The following is a 23,709-nucleotide window of genomic DNA, read 5'->3' as shown; positions in this document are numbered from 1 at the left end:
ACAAAATTAAGTTAATGTCTTCTCTGTACGTATGTGTTCGGATTTGTATCCTCAGCACATCTGCGCCTGCTAAGGTTAGGTCTTCCTTGGTCGGCAGCGTGGTTTTGCGATTTGCGGACGTTCATTTGTCAGTCGTAAAATGTGTGTACTAAAAACTGAACTGCCCTTAAAAATATTACAAGTTTGTATTTCTTTTAGCTTCTTTGACACCGTAAGTTTAATAATTTAGGGGAGTTCATACGAATACATGGGTTTTGGTCTCCATTTAGTTTCTTTCATTTTAAGAATCGGTTATCGGTTTTGTGTTTTGTCTAATGATCGAACTCAGGTTATTTAGTTAGAGTAAGGCAAATCGTCGAGATGGTTGTATACTTTTTGTTGTATCACCCGATGGGTTGGAGATCACAGAGCTCCTGAAGAGGGAAAGAGGGGTCGAAGTAATCCCCATTGAGAATAGCCTGCACGCTGAGCTTGTTAGCGGCTTCAGTGGCATGTATCCCGTCCCAGCTCACGTAGTTCTGAGGGTCGCTACAAGCAGATGCAGTTACAGTGCTCCCGTTGATCTCCTTTGTATTCCCACAGTATACTTTCGGGTCGAAATTGTACAGACCGCCTCCATATCCGCAGCATGCTTTCGTGCCATATTGAAGACCTAAACCCGAAACGAACAGAGAAATGTTAGCTTTAAGCAGAGAATAGATACACACATGACACAACTTTTTTTTTTTTTTGATAAATCACATGACACAACTTGAATGAATGGCAAAGATGATTAATTGGTGGATCCAATTAAGATTGTTAATATTTGAAGTTATGAACTGTGATTTCAAATTGAACCACGACATACTTTGGGGGTACGTCAACAACAGAACTTCGAAACCGAACATGTCGAACAACTTTCTTAACTGACCGTGAGAAGTGGGATGCTGGAAAAGCTCAAGCAAAACAGAGTGGATGTCCACATAAATGAGGCTTGCATCAGGGACAGATGTTCGGGTCTGAGCAAGCGTCTCCCTCAGCATCTTGTTGTAATCCACGACAGCATTATTGTACGACACCATGCACCCGTATTCGTCTATGTCCGAGCTGTTGTGAGGGAGCTCGACAAGGAAGGCTGGGTAACAGCCCACTGGTGCCAAATTCAGCACCAGAAACGTCCGCCCACCGAGACCGTATATCTCCTGCAGCAACAACCAGTTGAATTCAATCCAACAGAAATCTTACCCGCTAAATTGGAAGTGCCTGCTCCATAGGTCATGTTCAGGGCAGCAAAATGGTCGAGAATCGAGTGTCCTCATGGCGGCATCAATAGGTCATGCAACTAGCCTAATGATTTCCGGTAATTCTCAGGTGTTTTCCTGGACCAACTCTCAATTTTTATAATGGGGCGATCTGGAGTTTGTACGGACTAACCTTGATGGCCCCGGCAATTTGGCCAACCACTTGCGGAAGATACTGCTGCACTCCTCCGATACCGGCAGCTAAGTTCGACGTGAAATCATTCTGCCCGATATAGAACGTGTACATGGACTTCCCAATTATGTCCTGTGAAGGCAGAATGCTCGATCCTATATATATAAAACATATAGTTAGTAGCAAAAACAACTATAGAAACACTGCCCAAAAAAAAAAAACACAACTACAGTAAAAGGAAAATAAGCACATTTGAAGGAAGGTTTGATGTAAATAGTAGTAACATGCCATGCCGACGCCATTTTTACCTGAGGAGTTAAATTCTTCGACCCGAGACTTGAATTCCTTCATTTGGTTTACCTGAATGGGCAAGGCAAACGGGCTGAGTCCTGACACGAACAAGGACGTGTTTGGGATGAGAACGGTCGATGCCAAAGTCGCAAAGTTGGCCCCATGATGATAATCGGATCCGATTGATTGGAGGTATGGGCTCAGGAATGGCAGCCCTAGAGCCTGTGCTGTCAGTATTTCGAAGAGATCAAATTAACAAATCAATCCTCATATTATATAGTATATATAGCAAAGAACTTTATTGATATTTTTAAAATATAGATACATTCACAATGTCAGGTGACAATTTTTAAGAATTATAATGTAAAATTCATGTTGGAAGATCTAATTTCAAAATCTCCAATTTCTTATATATATGACGTCCCAACATTATTGTATAAATCTTGCGAGGAAGTTTCCATTGTAAGACAAATGTGATCGACCAAAGATATATATAATTATAAATCCAATATGTTAAAAATCACGACATGGTCCAATCATTGTACATTTCCAGGTTGGCGCAAATTGTCCTTTGGGACGAGCATCAGTCTAGACCACTCACTCACTGGCCCTTCTTCGAATCCTCCAAGACAAAGTTAGAAGAACAACGCACGACGCACTCCAACTTCATTCCCGACTCCAAGACCACCATATGATGCATCACGCATACATTACTTAAAAAACAAGGGCGATCGATTAAACCATAGTAAGTCCTGATAAAAACCGGGTTCGCAGTTATCGCTTGAAGGCAAAGTTTCGCCCCTTCGCTAATGAGAGAGACCTCCAGTTAGACGATAAGGGCGGTAATGGCTTACGTGAAAGCAAACTAATAATGAGAGAAATATTGAGTTGTCTTCTATTGAGTGAAGATTTGGCTAAGCTCCATTAATTATACGTCTTTCTCAAAGAGACAAGGTCGTTTACATTCGGAAAATTCTTAAACGAGGTAAGGTTGTGGATTCAGATAATTTAAAACAAAACGTATTCCACCAACTGTTCGTGTACGTCTCTTGTTTATACTGATACGAGAGTCCTCTATACGGATCGGATATTACAGTAAATTAGCTTTGAAGATCAATATCCTATATGTTGTCTCATATCTATAAAAAAAAAAAAAAATTGTCACAAATCAACTATACGTGCTGGGACAATGAAAGACGGATATATGTATATGTAACTAATGGACGAAAATCTTTGAAGCTGAAGTATACTTACCCAAGAAATCGACGATGAGCCTGCCATCAGAAGCCCGGCCAGAAGGCCGCTTGAAGTGGGTCATCCCGAACGGTCCGTTCTGGCCAGGGAAGGCTGCGTAAAACCCGCCAGTGTCGGTGTTCGAGTCCCCGAAGTTGAATATTGCCTCGAACGCGCATTTCGAGTGGCACGAGATGCTCAGCATTGGCACCATCACCAGAGCCCACGGAATGAAGCGCTTCCTCAACATCACAGTGGCCTAAATAGAATGATGACAGGGGAGGAAGAAGGGAGAGAGAGTTAACACAATTTTGCTGCTTTGCAGAGAGTGTTATCTTGTCAGGATATATGAATGGAGAAAAGTGAACAGTTAACATATAAAGAGGATAAATTTGAGTGGATACATACATCATGCCCAAAAAAGAAGGCTCTCTGTATATCAAATGCAGCTGTAAGTTTTTCCTAAAAATCATGTTTGATAAACTTTCTAATGTCAAATTTTACGGGATGTCTTTAAATGTTGATAAATAATCCCACTAATATCGAATCTGGAACATCTTAATTAGTGCGGATGTGTATCACTGCGTTATATCCAAATTGATAATTTTAGCCATTTCAATAATTAAAAATTACATGATAATTATATAAACACGAAGGATTAATAGTAATCTTTTTTGTTCCTTATCTCACCGCGACTAAATCTCTCCTATCTCTATCGTCTTCTAAGCCTATAAGTTTCCTTGACAAAAAGAAAATAACTTAGAGTGTGTTCGTTTCAACTTAATTAAATAAATGCTGAAAAATTAGTTACAAATTAAGGAAAAGTAAATGAAAGAAATAGAGAAAGATGAAAGATGATGGTCTAAACTACTTAATCATTAAGTAAAAAAATCACTTAATGAAACGAGTAGAAAATTTTAACTTAATAAAATGAGTCATTTCAATTCTTTTTTCTCCTTAGAAAACTTTTATCATTCTTATCATTCCTTTCCACCTCATATACTTTGTATCCATTAATTAATTAAGTGCTTAATTTTTAAATATTTAATTTATCAAATATCACCTTAGTATCAAAGCTTGAATGGTCTAACATGACCAGGTAATAATGAAGTAAGGTTATTTATAACCCAAAAAGAAGTAAAGTTACGTTTGGTAAAAAGGAATGAAATGAAAAGAAAAGAAAGAATTGGAATGGTAGAAACATGACCATGTAATGTAATAATGAAGTAAAAGAAAGAATTGCCGACGCATCTAAATATAGCATATCAGAATGTCCAAAATTAACTCATTCATAATTGACACGTTATTGACACTGTTATAGACGGACAAAACACGATAATATGTACTAGATAATCGTTTGATTAAGAGAGAAAATGAGAATAAAGTAATTTGCTTTTCTTTTTCTTACCTTACCACGACGAGCCTATCTCTATCCCCTTCTAGCATGAAATGATAAAATAAAAAGAAGAATTATTGACACATGTAAATATAGCACATCAAAATGTCCAAAATTAGCGTATCCATAATTGGCTCGTTATTAACACTATATTATGGCCGGACAAACACGACCATTTACTAGATAATAAATTTGAGAGAAAAAACGAAGAATAAAGTTCATTCAATTCCTCGAGTTTTCAATTACTCTGGGTACAATTTCTTTCGCACAACCCGTAGGGAATAGAAATGAAATTAACAGGTACGAAAAGTCATATTAATGAGGATTAACTTCGGGATCTTTTGATTTGAATCAAGAGTAAGTGCTACTCTAGTAAACCTACTAATGGTCGGTTGTGAATTTGCGCGTGTCAACACGGTCCATTTAATTCATGGGCTTGCTCGGTGGTCTTGCGTCATGACCCATTTTATCAGTAGCCTTTTTGGCGGGGTGGCCAATTTATGGCACTATTAAGAGTGGTGCAATCATGCATATCTCACTTTGTCACGAAACTCGCCAGATTATAAGATGGTTGTGCTCACCCTCCACCGCCATCATCGAAAATCGTCAATTTTCCTCCGGACTTGCTATAAGTAGACTGGCTCGTGCTCGAACCAGGAGCTTAAGTTAAAGGACAGATCGAACTCATTCTTTGTCATATTCATGGTTTTTGCTCTACTCAACAAGAAAGTACGATGAGTTTATCAAATTTTGGCTAAACGATCATTTTCTTTTATTATCATTATCATAAGTGAAACATGTGAATGGATCGAAGATGCACATCAGTAATTTTGACCAGATTAGATGAGGGCAACAAAACAAAATGGCCGAAATTGTCAATTGAGTCAGCCCAGCCCAGTGCCCGAGTTATCGTATGGAAAGCCCGTTTTATCCATTTCCCGATTTGAAGGAACTGCTCGTTGCTGAACGAGGCTTGACGTCACCATGGTGTCTGCCGAGACGGTATTATGTATAATTGATAACCAAATAACACTATGTCATTAGACACATAAAAAGAAAACATATTTTTATCGAATAATATTATTTTTAATTAAGAGGGATTAGAAAACTCTTCTTGCTTAATGATATTGTGATATAATATATCCGTTACATATAAGTTATCTCATATTTGGTGCATTATTCTTTTCCTTTCCTTTTGCCTTCTCTTTTTAAGTTCTTTTTTTCATTTTAAGATAGAAAGTCTTATATCTAACAATATATCGCGCGACGTGTATCACAAAATAATTAGTATTAAATACATCAGTATATGTTGTTATAAATTTATGACTACTATTTTAAAAAGTAAAAATAAAAATATTAACGATTTGTTTGGTTTCATAAATAAATTTTAATTTTAATTTTAACTCTATTCCATTTAACTTCATTTATTTTCAATTCAACAACACAATTATTACTTTCTCTTAACTATTTATTACTTTTTCCACAATTCAACAACACGGTCATTATTTTCTCTCAACTAATCATTACTTTTTCTTAACTATTCATTTTTTTATAATTTTTTTCATAATTCAACAAGACAATCATTACAACATAATTAAAATTAAAATTTAACTCTATTTAATTTTAAAATCAAACACAACATGAGTCCTGTGACAATGTATTACATGACGAATAAGACTTTTGGATTCATTGGAGCACGAGACCTGACGATGTCCTCGGCTTATTGGATTAAATTTCCACTCAAACACCGGCTTAATTTGCTCATAAAGTGCCTCCCGTCCTCCAATATAACGAAATAATCAATTGCAACGCACCTCGTCAATTTGTTGGACGTCTTTTCACGGCTAGCTCTTCGTCAACGTCAATATAGAAAAGGTTTTAGAAAATTCTACAAAAAGTAAATGTTTCCACGTCAGACCAACCTGCGGTCACATCACATGTGCCGTAGGCATCAGCTAAGATTGCGCATCTCCGTCCGTCCACTGTCCCATCAACGGCTGATGTCTTCTCTCGATAATGAATCGGGACACGTCACCTGCCACCTTCCTCTCTTCTCCCCGGCATGTGCTAAGCTGGTGGGGCCCAACATACCCAGCTAGTCGAAAGGTACTACTTGTTTAGATCTGTTGCTTTATCACGCCTCGCTGGCAAGTGAACAATGAGAAGGGGGCTGGTGCGTGGCTGGATCCTGTCCGTTGGATTAATCAAATTGGCCAAGGTTTTCTTTACTTTTCAGATATCCACCAGTACACGTGGTTGCTTTATTTATTTATTTTGAGTTAATTTTGTATATTTATATATATTAAAAAATCAAAACACATATATTTTAAAAATATTTCGTTGAATTCCGTTAAGTTTCCGTTCTTTCGTTTTTTTTTTTTAATCATTTTTCCTTTAAGGAAATCTGTGGAATTTTCCACGACTTTAGTCTTAATTTTTTTTTTCATTCTCATCCTCTATCTTTCATTTTTTGCCGCTTTAGTTCGAACTTCACTTTTTTTTTGTTAAAAATAACATTTTTCCATCCAGAAAATAATTTTAATATTTTAATATAATTTTTAGAAATTATTTTTTTATGAAAGGCAAAATGTAACTCGTTAATAGGGAGAGAGAGAGAGAAGGGAACGGCGTTGGCTTCACTGCTTGCCACAAACCCCTCAATCGAAGTTGTCGACGATCCCGACTAAGGGGTGGCGGAGGGGATGAAAAGGGAGAGGAAAGAAACCTTGTTTAGAGCGTTTCAAATTATCAAATCCTAGCGCCTCTTAAGCATCTTCATTTTTATTTCTTTTAACCTTTCAATTTTTTCAATTTTGAACATATGAATTATTTTAATTTTTCTAAAGTTAAAAATTATTTCTTAATAAAAAAGTTAACGAAGATTAAAAATGATTATATAACAATGTTTATTTTTAAAAAGTAAAATAAAAATATAAGACTTTTTTAACTTATATATTTTTTGGTTGCTTTATTTTGGTGAATCTAGGATAGGAAAAGATGAAAAAACATATCCATTAAGTATTTTCAATTTAATATTTAGTAATTTAAATTCAAGAGTTTAGTATAAGTGTCTGCTACTTTACTTTCAGTTCAAGTGTTTACTCCGTGAATTCGAGTGGTCAGTAATTCATACACGTCAACACGTATAGCTGAATTACTAAACTTTTCAACTAAAATACCGAGTGCTCGAACTGAAAATTCATACGGGTCGCTTCCATAAAATTAAAAATAGTACGAATGACAAGAATCGAAATCAATCAATCAACGGTTGCATCTACAGTAACTTGGATCATAATAACACGCGACTCTCGAAGCGGATGCCCGTGGGACCTGCGTAGGCGTGAATGCAAGCATCCGGGCGACCTCGTGTAATGCTAGAAATTGCCTCGACGAGAATATATTGATTTCGGACGGGAACATGTTTAACCGCTCTGTGCCCTCTTTCTCGTACACGTGGTTGCTTTTGGCTTTGAAAGTGAGGTGGACTTGGAAAATGAAGGGTCGGAATCTTTGATGGACGGTTGGGATTGAAGATTGAATGAGGCGGGACCTGGACTCGGAGTCAAAGTGAGATGAGTCAGACTCCAGCTCTCCCCACTCTGAAGATGGAAGGTGGGTCCCACGCGTAATTGCAATATATTATCCTCTCTCTCTCTCAATCTCTCAAGGCCGGTCGCCATAGTTTGCTTGCCGGACATGAATAGCCCCAAAATCTTTGTATAAATTACGTAGCATTGCGTGTTAATTAAGGTGCTTTATTTACGTCCAAGTCTCTGATATTCCAGAAATTTATTATTATTGCATATAATTAATGAATTTTATCATTAGATATCTCATGATTTCATTCATTTTTCAAATTTATTATATGATTTAAAAATTACTCAGAAAGATTCATGATTCACATTTTGTTCCGAATCTATCTTAGCGTTAATTTCTCGATCAATATTTAATAGTACTACTGATGTGGAACAAAAGTGGACCCATCATTGCCACTGTGACCCTTTGCCCATGGATGATTTTGAGAAAAAATTAAAATCTTGTGATAGATTTGATAAAAATTAAAACCATAAAATAAATTTGTGTCATTGAATGACAAATTGACATCGTGATAGATTTAGAACAAGATATAAAATCATAGGCCTTTTCGGACAACTTTTAAAATTTGGGATAAATTTGAAAAAATAATAAAATTATGAAATATATGACATAAAAATTCCTATAATTAAATCATGATTTAAGTAGTCAAAATCTAATATCATATTTTGACCATGTCACCCCCGTCAACTTTAGCTAGAGAATTCTAGACCCCGTACTAAAGTTCATCCATATGGGATTCCACATTCAAACCCAACCGTTCTTTTCGATAGTCACTTCATGGAACTAGTGGATGAGCCCCCCCGTCTGTTCATTTGGGTAGATTTATATTGGCCCCGAGTATATGCTACACCTACACACACTTCTACTTATTGAGAAATTTTTTAGTGATCATACCTCGAAAAAACATCAATTAGATTGTAATAAATAAGAGTACAAGCGTTAAGCTTAAGCACTTGCATAATTGCCTTTATTATCCTTAATTTTAAGGTTGAATCATATAAGATTTTTACCTTAAGTATTGTAATTAGAAAATGACCCCAACCAATGTGATCTCGCTTTCCACAAACTAAGCCAAAGTAACTAATCGGGGAAATATCAGCTGGTTGTGCATGACAAGGCATGACTATTGACTAGCTTCGCTAAGGGACGGTTGACTTCAACCAAGGTGAAGCCCAAGCACGCCGGCACAGCACTCCCCCGGTCATAGCCATGGCTGCCTCAATGCCGTACCAGCACTAGCCAGATGAGATATTATTCAGTATCTTTTTCTTTTTTTTTTCTTTTTTTTCCCTAGACAAATCTCTTATTTTTTTATATGTATTAGTCTACTATCCATGCAATGCATGGACTTTTGATCTATTTTTACAATTCAAATTTGTATTAAAATCACTTTAAAAGTTAAATATTATAATTGAAATGTTTGTATTTTCATAAGTTTATACTCCAGTTAAAAAATATATGTCTAACAACTTAAAATCATGAAATTAACATATGGAAAATATGATGATGGAAATATTACTTTATCTATATGAAGTGATTTTTCTAATAAACACATATAGTATTTTCAAGCGAAGATCATATGATTTGCATAACTAAATCAATTATTATATAAATTATTCAAGCTAATTTTTAAATAAGTATCATGATAAATAAATATAGATAGATAGATAAATATTATGATGAAAATATGGTCGATGTTCAAATAATCTTTCATTCATAAATTAGATACTAAAAAATTATTAGTATTTTAAATTTTTAGCAATAAACTAAGAAATCAAATAAATTATAATACATACAAACTTATTCCATTATTATATTATCGATTTAAAAACTATATATATGCTGAAATTGTAGTAATATTAAGAAGGAAAAAAATCCACTACAAAACATCTCTTTAAAATATTTTGCTTTGGTAAATTTCCTTGAAATATTTTAGGATGTGAACTCCTATAACAATAATTATATTTACTCGGTTTATAAAAATTTCAAGATTTTTTTTTATGATGAATCATTTTCTAGAGAACAAAAACAGAATTGGATAACTTTTCATAAAAAATAAAACTAATAATTTATCTTAAAAAAACTAATTCTACTTTACTTTATGTTTTATAGATTTGCTCGGAAAATTTCATTTTATGTCCTTGTTTGTTAATTGTCATGAATTATTTCATTGAGTAAATTGCAATTGGAGGTAGCCCACTTTTTAATTACTAGTCCAACATGGTTTCTTAATGAAACTATAGTAGGTATTAATTGATGGAAACCCGAAAATAAATTGATATGGTATTATAGCTTCTTAAACCTCCTTTTATAATCGAAATAAATATATAGTAAATATGGGTCTTTCTTGCACGAGTCAAAGTCACGATAACACGTATTAATACTATCAGTTCAAGTGTTTAGTAATTCAGTTCAAACGTGTAATACTTTTAGCTTGTGTTTGCTTTAGAGTAGAATAACAATTGAGGAAACTACCAAATTGGTCCTTGACTTTCGAAAAGCGTCTCATTTGCATCCCAGGTGAACTGAAACATTAGTTTAGCCATTCCGTCAGCCTTCCGTCCAAACTTAAATGGGAACGTCTGATGTGGCATCTTTAATTTTTTCCCTGATAACGTGGCTTAATTTTATTGTTTCTTTTCGACTCTCTCTCCCCCCTTAAGTTATTTAATTTAAATTCTTTTTTTTTCCAAACATCTCCCTCCTGTATCCTCTCTCTTATTCTCTGGGTAGCTTTTCCCAAAGGCATTCAAATCCCTTACCCCCAAATCGACCCCTAAATTGATATTCAAAGTAGCCCAAATCCCTAACCCCTAAATTCTAGTCTTCAGATTACTCGCAATTTGGTTTAATGGTGAAGACGAGATCTACTTAATGTAATGGGGGGATTGATTTCAACTGTCATCGACGCCATATGCACAGTGAAAATGTGAACGAGTGGGTTAAGCATGAGGAATGAAGGAACAAAGCGGAATGGCTCTATGGCTGGGACGACAAGCTTCCCTATTGACCTCAAAGACTCCCAAGAATTTTAGGAGAAAATTCCTTTGTTGCCCATTTTATCAAGTAACTTTATTAACATAATTGACTTTGATTGCATTGTGAAACGTGTCATTTGATGCTTTTGATACCTATTTTATATATGAATGTGATCGATGAAGAACAAATCAATCACTTGTGGGTATTTCAAGTGGTTTTGACGAGTTCTCTAATATCACAGTGGGTGGCAATGAGAGTGGAGATGGAACATGCCTGTTGCAGGTTACAAATATAGGAGATGGACAGAACACTGTAATGGGAGCTGATTCAATGGTTATTGACAAGCTAAAGAGAAAGAATTTGAAGTACCAAAAGAGAGTGAAGAGTCTAGAGATTGTCTGCATTGTTCTGGGAACTTTGTTGGCATTGGTGCTGATTGGAGTTGCTTTGAAGTTTGGATGTTTTTTCTTGTATCTGATAAGCATTTGTACTTTACCATATGGATGCTTTTGTAAATAACGGTGAACCTCTGTACTTCTGCAGTGTAGGGAAACTCATGAACTTTGTAATGAAGAATGACATTGTTTTTTTGTCAATCTTCTTTCTGTTGTGTTTGATAGGATTTTATCAAAGTAATCGAGCATTATAAGTTACCAAATATTGAACAATTGAAAAAGCATAAAAATATACCATATAGATAACCCGATTGATTGTCATGGTTACATTCGTTCCTTTCCAAAAGAACAAATCCTTCAGTATCCTACATATAACATTTACCAAATCCAAAAGGTATTAGGATTTGGTATTTGTTATACAAAAGTATATCCATTCCCATGAAACTAGCCATTCCATCTTTGCATTCCACATTCTAATCTACCTTCCCAAAATAATCACTGCCTTTCCATCTATATAAAAGAGGAAATCCTTTCAGACATGGCTCTCACCTTCTCTGCATCAGGCTTTTTAAAGCGAACATCCCTTCCCAAGTTGATATTGTACTCCCTTATGGCATACTTGAAGATATCTAATGAATGAAACTTCATCCCAAGTTCTATATTCACATAACCAAATTGCTCATTCAACATTAGGTACTTTACACCCTTATCAACACTATCATCTTCATCTCCATTAGGAGACACTAAATTCTCACTATGTTAACCATCAGAGTCCTCTATTTCCTCCATCTGAACCTGTGTCTTTTCATCTACAAACATTCTTTCCCTTTATTCGGCTGTTTTTTTTTTAACATTGTTTTCATGTTCTTCCTTTTCCTTTTATGCTTCTCCTCATGTTGCAGTTCATATGGTGGAAGGCTGCCTTCATGTAGATTGGAAGATCCAGACACTACACCTGCACATGCATTGTGCACTTCATGATCTTCTAAATGAGGCTCGGTTGATTAAACAAACTGATCATCATCTTCATCCCAATTATAATATTGTTCTGGCCCAAGGTTGTAGCACTGTTCTCACCACTATCATGATCATCACCATCTTCATCCCCTTCATCATCTCCATGTTCATCATTTTCTCTTGCCGTTTCTTCCATTGCTTCTCTTTCCCTTGCTTCAATTTCCCTTGCTTCTCTTTCTAATCTTACAAAAAATTGTGAAGCTTCTTCACCATCAAGCTCCTTAGGAGTATCTGTTAAATGCTAATAGTAAATATGCACCTCATTAAATCCTTATACAATAGACATCATCACTCTAGTATCAGTATCATCCTTTAACTTTTCAAGCCCAGTCTCCATAGTCATTCCAGGGATCACATACCAACAACGAGTGAGTTTGCTCTTGTAATAATCCTTCAACATGCCATTCAACACTATAGCAGACAAAATATCTATATGCGTGTATTCCCATACATATATCTCACCACCAAAATACTCCAGCCGGTCATTAACAAACCTTCCACCGTGATAGAAAACTATATTGATATAGCTCTAAGCCATTCTGATGAAAACCCCCAAAAAGGAACCTCTTTAACTTCCCATCTCGCAAAGACCAAAAAATATGAAAAAGAAATGCTAGTTTTTTATGGGTTTCTAGCATGCAATGTAAGCACGACAAAGACAAGCACGAGACCACTTTCAAGAAAACATGAAGGGGACAATTAGGGGAACCACAGAATCAGTTGTGGCAGTAGTAAATAAACTTACCTACCTGTCACTACCAATTACGAAGCCTCCATCGTCACTAAAGCTCTACACAACCAGCACGAGGTCACCTCGATCTTGCTCAAAACCCATAACAAACTACAGTAAACTAAAAAATTGAAGATGACTTTGGGTTTATATGCTTTCTCACTTAGCTCATGTGCTCTACCTATTGCAAAATCCCACCAATTTCCATTTCCCTTTCCCACCCTCACCTCAATCGTAAGCTCTCGGGTACAAGATGGAGGAGACAGAGAGATGTTAGGATATATAAAAGAAAAAAGGAATTTAAATAACTTAAGGGGGAGAGAGAGAAACTAGGAGAGAAACAATAAAATTAAGCCACGTCATCGGGAAAAACAATTAAAAATGCCATGTCAGACATTTTCGTTTAAGTTTAGACGAAAAGGCTAAATTGATGTACAATTCTTTAGTAAAAGGGTTAAAATGGTATAAAAATTTACTTAAGATGCAAATGAGACGCTTTTTGATAATCAGGGACCATTTTGGTAGTTTTCTCAATAACAATTCTATTCTACTCAACTTTTTGAAATAAGAAAAAATAAAAATAATAATTATTGCAAGTTTTGATAAATATATGCATGGGTGAGAATATATATTTTTATATATGAATATGAAAGTATATGAAAATTTTATTATTAAAAAATTAATTATAAAAATTATTAAGAAAAAATATGAGTGAGAAATTATTATTAAATTGAAGAAAAAATAAAACAGTAATGATTATATTATTGAATTTTGAGAAGACTAGAGCTGAGTTTAGTAGAATATAATCTTTAATTGAAAACAAATTGCAGTCTGCGATCGTGATTAGTACAAATATTTATTACTTTTACTTATTAGTATTTTAATTTAAATGTCTAGTATTTGATATAATTCATCACAAATAATAAAAATATTAATCACTTGAACTAAAATACTAAATACTTAAACTAATATATTAAGTATGTTACTGATAATTTCGTGACTCGAAATCGTATTAGAATTTCCTTAAATATATAAATTGAGGATAAAGAAACATGTCTAATCTTCAGTTCAATTCAAAGTAAGACCTACAACATGATCTAGGTGATTACTTTGACCCTCCGCTGTTAATGCCCATAGTGTCATGGGTTAGTTAAGGAAATGACACCATAGGTTTACGAATGCCGATTTGTTCTGTATTGTGTTTAAAAACTAGTAGTATCTGAAGGGGTAGTGGTCAAATTCCTCAATAACAAAAACTACAAGATTATTTATCGTAATTGGATTTCAAGGAATCAACATGATCTACTTAGAGACCTTTCTTTTTACTTTCTCTGTTTTTTTTTTTTTTTGTTTAACGCACAACAGAACTAAATTGTTCATCTGAATGTGTCAATGTGTACGCAGGGGAAGCATTCACACCCACGAGTTGACTAACACAAATTATAAATATAATTTATTGCTATTTCTAAAACATACTTAAAGCAGGAGGTTTAGTGCGGTAAATATATGTCCTTAATTTTATTATTATAACTAAAAAGTTTATAAGCGGTGGGAAAAAAAAAGTCAACAGTAGAAATTGAAAAGTCGATATTTTCCATAAAAAGGAGGCGTTTGGTTGGTCAAACGTCAGATTACAACAATTGTTAGATTATTAGGGGGGGAAAAAAAAGCGAACGGAATCCCAATTTAGAAGTGTAATCAATTATTATAGAGTTAGGCTTTACTGTCATCCTTATATTTTTCAAATTTTAAATTATTTTTGCTATCAAATATGCCTAAGCGTTAGCCTTTCCTCTACTGAACTCGTCCCTTCATTAACATTTGTAACAGAAGTGTGACGTGGCAATGTAATGACGTCAAAGATATATTATTTTAATCATATCAGGTTCAAAACGACATCGTTTCATATTTTTAATTTTTTTTCCTTTTTTTTTTTTTCATTTTCACCTCAAGACCGATCAAGGAAAAGGAATGGATGGGGCTGACCGAATAGGGGCTCCACTGCAGGCCAAGCCCCCTCAGGCGAGGTCCTCGGGGTCCGAGGACCTCTCTTGAGGGGTCGACAGGGGACCCCCTAGTCGAGTCGGCGCCTTTTCCCTTTCCTTATGTCTTTTTTGGGTTTCGAAAACAAAGGGAGAGGCGAAGGAGGTCGATCTGGCTGGGGCTCCCCTGTCGACCCCTAGGGCAAGGTGGCCTGAGTCTGACGACCTCGCCTGAGTGGTGTGGGGAGCAAGCCAGTCGTGTCGGCCCCCTTCTTTCTCCCCTTAAACAAGTAGGTGCCCCCATCGACCATTACCCCCTCAAGCGTGGTCATCAAAGTTCGAGGACCACGCCTAAGAAGGCGATGGTCAACAATGGAGCCCCCCGCCAAAATGCTCTTTTCACCAATCGGTCTCGACAGTTGCCTCCTCAAAAGATTACAAAATGGACGTCGATTTGGACAAATGTAATTAAAAAATAATATTTTTGACATCATTACATTGCCATGTCAGAATTTTGTTAGGAGAGTTAACGGAGGGACAAGATCGGTAACCGAAAGGCCAACATCTAGGCTTATTTACTAGCAAAAATAATTAGGGGCAAATGTGATGGCAAATGAAAAATTCGAGGATGACATTGACTACCAACTCAATTTTATATTGCAGTGATTTGATAAGTACATTATATTATTTGAGAATTATATGGTAATGTAATATCATGGTGTTTGGTACGAAAATAAATTGATAAAATAATTATAATTATAATTATAATTCAAAAGATAACACAGAATATTAATTTTTATATGAATAAATATATTTAATTTTTTAATTGCAAGTGTATAATTAATGAGGTAATAATATATCCATGAAATAAATATTAATAAAGAATTACTTTTTATTTTAATTTATAATAAATTATGAATATTTATAAAATAATCAATGAATAAATTTTATTTTTAAATAATAATTTTAAAAAATTAAATTTTTTAGAAAAAGCTCAGCCCTCCTAACCGAGGGCAAGAGAGTCCAATTAAAATAAAATTGTATATTATTCTATGGAGGAAAGTTTTTTTTTCCCTCAAGAATATCACTTCTAAGATGGAAAACTCTCTCTAACGAAGAGGGGGGATCTTGGACCTTAGGAAGCTCCAATTGGGATTTTCAGGCTCCATTTTTCTCTCAAACATGTGAAAATTCGCCAATTGAGGGCGGCATTGTCATATTCCCTCTAATAATTTACGAAACAAACGCCCCCAAGGGTAAAGCAATGACTGGTGACTCTAATGTATGTATACGCCTTGGGGTTTCTTTGGGATTTGGCACTCGACTTTTAATGAATTGCAATCTGGTTCTCAAGTTAGGTGGTACTCGTTTACTCAAATTAAGTATTTCAATTAATTTTTCAGCACTTGATTAGATATGACTAGTTTTTTTTAGCATAAAAGAATCAACTTAACTTAATAAGTCAAGTCAAGAAGGCTTTTATGCCCTGTTTGGATTCCCAAACAATTAATTTTAACCTTAACTTTAACTTTAACTTTAACTCAATACACTACACAACAAAAACACACATTTTCCAATTCAAAAATTTTAATTTAACTTTAACTCAACACACTACACAACAAAAACACACGTTTCTCAAATCAAATTTATAATCACATCTTATTTGTCATTTTCCACAATCAAAATTAAAATTAAAATCAAAGTTACTTTAACTCTGAATCCAAACGCACCATAATTGATCAAGTAACTAAGAACATACTTAATTACTAATAAGAGTTGATTCAAGTGGTTCGGCACTTATTCCCCTTAAGGAAAGTCTCGAGTTTGAGTATTGTGAATGAATAAAATAATTGATTGTGAGAGTTTTACCTCTTAATAGACTGACTTGGCTCGAACTAGATTTGTCGGAGTCCATTATGCTACCAGATATCAAGTACACATCGAAAAAAAAAGAACCTACTTAATTTTTTACTTTTATTTACTCGCTTAATCAACGAGGCAATTTTATAAAAATTATAGTTGTACCTTACAACTTTTTTTGAATTGCAAATAAGTCCCATTTGGTTAAACCTCATAGGGGAGGAGAGAGACAAAGAGAGGGAGAGGGAAGGGCGACGAGTTCCTGATCGGGGTGGCGGGGCTCTGTTGCCGGCTACCATTGCTCAAAATCCCTCTCCTTTTGAATCGAAATGAGAGAGAAGGGAAATCGGAATAGTGGGGCTCGATCGTCAACTCCCACCACTCCGATCTCCTTTCTATCTCTCTTTCTCGATCTCTTCAATTTTGAAGAGAAAGAAGGGGCAGATGGAGCGAGCTGTCATTGTCATTGCCCCTGGCGATATAACCTACAAGCTCTGTGCTTGTCAGCGACCTCGTCTATGGCAAATGGCAATTCTTCATCTCCTCCTCCTCCTTCTTTTCTTTTGCAACCTTTTTTCAAGAAGATATTAAAATAATACAGTATAATTGCTGGGTCAAGAGTGTAAATATAAGGTGTCAAGTGAGTAGAAGCTTCCAACAACAGTGTAAATATAAGGTGTCAAGTGAGTAGAAGCTTCCAAGAGCTTCAAATTTTTAGCATTTGTTCCACGAAACAATAATTACTGAATTTATTAAACAAGCATTCTATTAAATGTTTAAAATTTCAGCTCTTAAATAAATGCTTAAATTTTAAACTCAGACAAATACAACCTTAGACTCTGTCTATAGTTCTTGACTTACTTATTGGTGCTTCCATTGCACCCTTAGTTAGAAATGAATAACAATGACTATGTTCAAAAAAATAGAGAAAATGTCTAAAGCGGAATTCTTGCACTTTATTTGGATTGCAATTTATGGAGAAGGAGGGAAAGAACGAGAAATTTAAATTTCAACCCAATTTTGATTTCCAATTTTATTGAGGAGAAGAAAAAAACGGAAATATATTACTATAAATTTGTTAAATTATTAGATTAACCTTGCTAATTTTAAAAAACTACGAGAAATCCATAAAATTTTAATTATTACTTTCGTTATCTTTTGAAAGAACCATGGTATTGGAAGAAACTCAGTAGATTTTCTGGTATGGAAAAGAAAAGTCCCATCTTAGACAAGCCAAGGTTATTCTTGTGGCATATTTAAAGGAGATTCTGGTGAATAAGAGAATTATTCAGCCAAAAAAAAAAGAGGTGGTGTTTGTGTACGCCAATTAAATGCTTAAATTAATTTTTTAACACTTAATGGGATTTAGTTTGTTTGTTTATCACAAAAAATAACTTAACTTATTAAGTTAAGTGAAAAAAAAAAGCACTTTGATTCAATAACTAAAAACCTACTTATTTTGTGACTTAATCGCTCAGCTGATCATTTTTTTACAAGATTTGCAGTGGTCCCCCAAACTTTTCCAATTTTGCAAAATGGTCCCATTGTCATTTTTGTGCAGAAGTTAGAGAGGGAGAGGAGAGAAAAGGAAAGGAGAGGCGACTAGACAGGAGGGGCAATGATGGCTTCGATCTCGATCACAATCCCAAGATTAGGTCATTGACTACCTCAAAAAAGGCAGTGACTTGATTTGAATAGTGGCGGTCTAGATTGGAGACACCACCTATCAAAATTCTCCTCTCTCTTCTTGAATTCGAGGGGAGAGTAAAGTAAAAGAAAAAATTATATCCGAATATAATTAGAAAAATTATTATATGGTCTCGATATCAATTTCGATTTCAGTTTTGGATACTCTATACGTAGGAATCGGAATCAAAATCTATTTTTATCGGTTTCTAATTTTAATACTCGGATCCTATCTTATTTTCAATACGAACTACTCGGACTCTACCCTAACGAGTAAGATCCGACCGGATTCTAGGATATCGAATTTCCATGTACACCCATAGTATGGACGGACTTGCTTATTCAAGGACGAGTCCAACATAATTTCTCATTCATGAGGAGACGGGGCCAGCCGCGGGCGGACTCTAAAAGTTGCATTTTCATCATCACTATAAATTTAAAAAAAAATCTCAATAAAGAACCGATTAGATCTTTTATTATCTAACAGTAATTTAATCCGCTGCGTACGGGACAGGATTAAGGCCACGTAAGCCACATGGCGGGGGGACGGGGATGAATGGGTTTGGACTCCTTTTGTCCCGGTGCTCGCAGATTGATCCACGATAAGCCACGTGTACGGCCAGGTGATGGCGGAATAAATAAATCGGGCCCCACCGGCAACACATGTCAGTGGGCCCCACATCACTAACCACCCCTCCCTCCCGGCTCCGTATATACGGCGTATGCCTACTCCCACGCACTCCCTGGACACGTGTCCGGTGACGTGGATGTTGCCTTGGCGCTCACCACCTCCTTCCTCGTCCTCCTCTGTTTCCCTTCTCAACTCTTCACTTTCCCACTGCAACCCAAAATCTCAGTGAGAGCAAGCGAGCGAGAACGAGAGAGAGGGAGATTGGGAATGCAGGGCTTGTGAGCCACTTGCGGAGTTCTTCGTCGCCGGCGTGGTCTCCTCATAGTTGCCGGGGATAGTCTGAGCGGTCAAATCCCAGCGGAAACCGTCAACGCGTTGTCTTCGACTCGATTTCGGTGCATTCGGGAAGAGATCGTCCGGTGATCGAGCTGAAGGTGAGCTGATTTTGGGGTCACGCTGCTGAATCATTGTCTTCGGTAATTCGGGCAATTTTTTTTTTCTTTTTTTTGGGGGGGCCCCGTTTTTGTTCACGATGGATTGGAGAGAAGCGAGGTTGCTTGTGAGATTAGGGCAGCAGACAGATACTACTTGAATGGAGCGTGGTCCCTGCGGCTCAATCTTCGTTGCCCCGATCTTCCATTACCGACAAACGCCGTTACGTTGATGAGAAAATACTAAAGTTATGGTTTTTACGGAGTTCCTGTTTGCAGTCTATCTTGGAATTTAGACGCTGAAGCTTTGATGCATGGAGAATTAGGTGTATGCCCCATAGAGCTATAGACTTTGGTGTTTCTATCCAGGAAAAAGTAGAGACTTTGGTTTAAGGATTATATCTTTTGGCATATTCTAGCATCGAAATTTTTTCATGATCAAAGCAAAGATTTTCATTTTTCATTTTTTTTTCTGGGTCCATTTTGATAAGCAGTTCTCAAAATTTCTGATTTTGTGTGTAAAATGAGTAAGATCAATGCTCAGTTATTAAAGAGAAAAATGATAAGAAAGGAACAAGAAGAAGTTTGAGATCTACTGGCAGATCTTAAATCTTATGTCTTTATGTTTTGTTGTTGGCAAGAAATAACCTGCATGTACATTAGAACTGCGGTATCATAGTTTCTGGGACATGTGATGCCAAGAATCAGTTATATTGCATCCAAGATGGATCAAAATTTATTTAATTGGTAGTGTATAGCATGTTAGCATTACAAAGTTTAATAGTATGAAAATGAATTACTATTCATTTTTATTTATTATTTTCTAAATAAGTGACATGGGATTTTTCATGAATGTTGCAACTATATATAAATAAAAAGTTCTGCTGCATCTGAAAAAACTTATATGTTAACCTGAGGAGGACCACTTGGTCTAGTTGGAGTTGAGAAGACTGGTATATACTATTTCTGGTAAAAAATTATCTAATGTTACTCCCTTGATCTTGATATTTCTGTGTCCTGTTCGGCCCCCTTAATCCTTTTGTCCCAAATCTATATTTGCTTGTGCATCTCTTTTCGGTTATGCAATTTTTTGCACATTTTAGGCTGATATGGCTCCTTTTCATGCAGCTCCTCGAGAAACCATCAATAAAGCAAGGTAACTTTAGTATCATTCGGGCTAGTCCTTGATTAGGGGTTTGAGCATGGGGAATCGGGAAGATGCAAAGTCTAGCAAGACCGAGAAACCCTCCACCCCTCCAGCTTCTTCGGTAATGCTGAGGACGCTTATATGTGCATAATTCTCTCTGCCCTGAAAAAATCTTGTTTTAATAAACATGATTTTCTCTTCACTTTATGTTCACTTCTTAAGATGAGTGGCTACTTATCATTAGTCTCAATCTTTTCCTCTTTCGTTCTCCGCATGACAGGATCAACCTCATGTTCATGTATACCCTGATTGGGCAGCTGCACAGGTTCTACACCAGCACAGATTTTTTTATTCTCTTTTCATTTGGACAATTTCTGTCCTCAATTGCTCTATATTGAAATTCTGGCTCATTAGAGAAAGCTCTTGCATTTTTTAGGCATATTATGGGCCTAGATTGGCTCTTCCTTCATATTACAACTCTGCAGTGCCACCTGGGTATGCTCCACATCCCTACATCTGGGGTCCTCCACAGGTATTGCCCCCAACTAATCAAATATTCCATGTTATAATTCCGCGTCTTTCATCTAAATGTGTTAAAATCATCTTTTGTTTGTTGCAGCATATGATCCCACCTTATGGGGCTCCTTTTGCAGCAGCCTACTCACATGGAGGTGTTTATGCACATCCTGCAACTCCTATTGTAAGCCATCTCATCATCTGATGATTTTCATGAGTCCTATATTGATCTTTGTCATAACTCTAATTGGTCATATTGTGTAGACTCCAACTCCTATGAGCGGAGAAACTCCATCAAAGTCGTCAGGTGATGCGAGTCGTGGCTTGATGAAGAAGTTGAAATCCTTTGACGGGCTTGGAATGCCAATTACCAATGGGAATGTGGAAGCTGCTGAGAACGGGACTAAACCGAGGGTGTCAGAGAGGTTTGTGGGGCTAAAACATTTCGTGTCTGCTACATTTTATTGATTCATTGCTACTGGCATAAGTTTTCCTAAACGTGTCTGTATTTTTGAATTATAAATAAATTAGCAGCACAGAGACTGAAGGTACCAGTGATGGCAGTGATGGTAACACAAGCGGGGTGAGATTTTATTGGCCTTGTGGCATCTTTTCAAAATTGTCTTCACATATAAATATCCTTCTTACGTAATAACTTAAAACTATATTCATGTATTCCCCTAACAGGCCGATCAAATCAGGAGAAAAAGAATGTATGATGGAACACCACCAGCTGGTAAAGACTTGAATACTTTATTTGAAATGTTCATAAATGCTTTAGAGGTGCTAAGAGTCCTATTTGTATGTTTCATTTGGGTTTTGGATGTTTTAACTGTAACAACTGAAGGAAGCGGCAAACAGGATATAACTGAACAAAAGCGAGAAGAGAAATGATGAACAGTAACTATGTTCACGGCTCTTGTTGCATCTGGGCGAACTCTCCCATTTAAAGATGTCTTGAGAGGTCCATCTCGAAGGAAATAACAAACTGAAAAAGAAAAAAGTTGTGTATGCTATGCAGATTAAGTTGAAGGACAAATACAAGGAGTTCCAATATGTTTTTATGATGTTACTTAGCTACACACTGAAATCATGTTTAATGTCTGTAGCTGTCGCGAAACCTGAGGGAGGTGCAGCTCCTGACGTAAATTTGAAAGTTCCCTCGGAGACCTGGTTACTGGTGAGCTACTTGTATGGTTTTACTTACAATGCTGTTCCCTCGTCTGAGCAGTTCTAACTTCGGAACACTCTTTGGTCAGAATGAGAGGGAGCTGAAACGGGAGAGAAGGAAACAGTCCAACCGTGAATCTGCCAGAAGATCAAGATTGAGGAAGCAGGTAAGGATAATACTCACTTTGATATGTAGTGCCTGAAATCTAGACTTTGTTGCTGATTTTTTCTCTACTTTTATGTCCAAGGCTGAGGCTGAGGAACTTGCAAATAGAGTGGGATACCTGACTGACGAGAATGCAGCTCTTACAGCAGAAATCAACCTACTGATGGAAGATTCCAATAAGCTGAGACGAGAAAATGCTATGTTGATGGTATCATTCTGTATATTCCTTTTATCATTCCACTGTTTTCCTTTTACCCAAGCTGAATTATATGATTTTAAACTGTGTTGGTGCATTCAGGAGAAGCTGAAGCATTTGGAGCCTGAAGGAACTGGTGAGGAGGGATCAGATACTGAGGTCGAGGAAGTATTACCTCTTACTACCGAGAACTTGCTCTCCAAAGTGGATAATGCGGGTTCTAGGGAAACGAGCACTGAAGAGGAAGGGGCATATGAGCAGAACTTAAGTGCAGGTTCTAAGCTGCGTCAGCTCTTGGCTGCAAAACCGAGAGCTGATGCTGTGGCTGCTACTTGACCGAGCTGCTCCATTTTCAGCTTGTAGCTTGGGGTATCAATAATCAGTCTTAACTTTTCAAACTCAACCGAATATTTGGTGTTGATGACATAGAATTTTTAACATAGCTTGGTCACATATGCATAGTCTGTGGTTCGTGTTTGATCGCTTGGGTGGACCTCATCGTGGCCATCCTTGTGATTTGCTAACAGAGCTGAGTTGCTGAACCTTAAAAGAGTTATCTGAACTGCTCGGGGGCTTTTATATTCATGGGAAATGATGGCTATTAGTATTATTTTCCTTGGAATCTGCAACTTAATTGAATGCTGAAAGTTGCATTAAAATGAATAGTGATTTTTGTGTATTGACTTTGCCGTTGGCTCGAGCATCTGACGAAGCCACTATTCAGTGGCTCTTGGATCCAATCTAGATGATCGAGTCCGATCTGATCTGAGTCCTTCCTTTATTGAATTGACCGTTGAGGCAACTTAAGATGGTAAATTGTGGTCCTCGGGTCACCAGTTTAAATCTGATCTTGGTCCATGGAGTTAGGGATGG

At 36.3% G+C, this 23,709-nt stretch overlaps 2 protein-coding genes across 5 annotated transcripts; one reads left to right on the top strand and one right to left on the bottom strand.

Moving 5' to 3' along the window:
* Nucleotides 1–161: 161 nt before the first annotated feature.
* Nucleotides 162–3,295, bottom strand: LOC116192990 (GDSL esterase/lipase At4g01130). Of its 2 annotated transcripts, none has more exons than XM_031521706.1 (5): nt 2,959–3,295; nt 1,722–1,931; nt 1,414–1,568; nt 911–1,181; nt 162–652 (listed from the first exon to the last, which is right to left on the bottom strand). In XM_031521706.1, exons 1-5 carry the CDS (start codon nt 3,185–3,187, stop codon nt 384–386), a joined length of 1,134 nt encoding a protein of 377 aa, XP_031377566.1. In that variant the 5' UTR covers nt 3,188–3,295; the 3' UTR covers nt 162–383. The 2 variants fall into 2 exon arrangements, with proteins under 2 accessions (XP_031377566.1, XP_031377567.1); XM_031521707.1 differs by having other exon boundaries at nt 1,722–1,926; nt 2,959–3,129.
* Nucleotides 3,296–19,358: 16,063 nt separating this feature from the next.
* On the top strand, nt 19,359–23,495 carry LOC116192889 (common plant regulatory factor 1-like). 3 transcript variants are annotated; one of them, XM_031521582.1, is made up of 12 exons: nt 19,359–19,644; nt 20,770–20,909; nt 21,069–21,113; nt 21,225–21,320; nt 21,408–21,488; nt 21,569–21,729; nt 21,836–21,887; nt 21,992–22,040; nt 22,414–22,484; nt 22,564–22,641; nt 22,723–22,848; nt 22,939–23,495. In XM_031521582.1, the coding sequence occupies exons 2-12, from the start codon at nt 20,844–20,846 to the stop codon at nt 23,170–23,172; spliced, it is 1,059 nt and encodes a 352-aa protein (XP_031377442.1). In that variant the 5' UTR covers nt 19,359–19,644; nt 20,770–20,843; the 3' UTR covers nt 23,173–23,495. The 3 variants fall into 3 exon arrangements, with proteins under 3 accessions (XP_031377442.1, XP_031377444.1, XP_031377443.1); XM_031521584.1 differs by having other exon boundaries at nt 19,360–19,644; nt 20,770–20,797; XM_031521583.1 differs by having other exon boundaries at nt 19,361–19,644; nt 21,839–21,887.
* The last annotated feature ends 214 nt before the right edge of the window (nt 23,496–23,709 follow it).

Source organism: Punica granatum, chromosome 1 (assembly GCF_007655135.1).
Source record: "Punica granatum isolate Tunisia-2019 chromosome 1, ASM765513v2, whole genome shotgun sequence".
NCBI lineage: Eukaryota > Viridiplantae > Streptophyta > Magnoliopsida > Myrtales > Lythraceae > Punica > Punica granatum.
The sequence above is the reverse complement of the archived record's forward strand: the minus strand, read 5'-3'. Positions and strand labels throughout refer to the sequence as shown.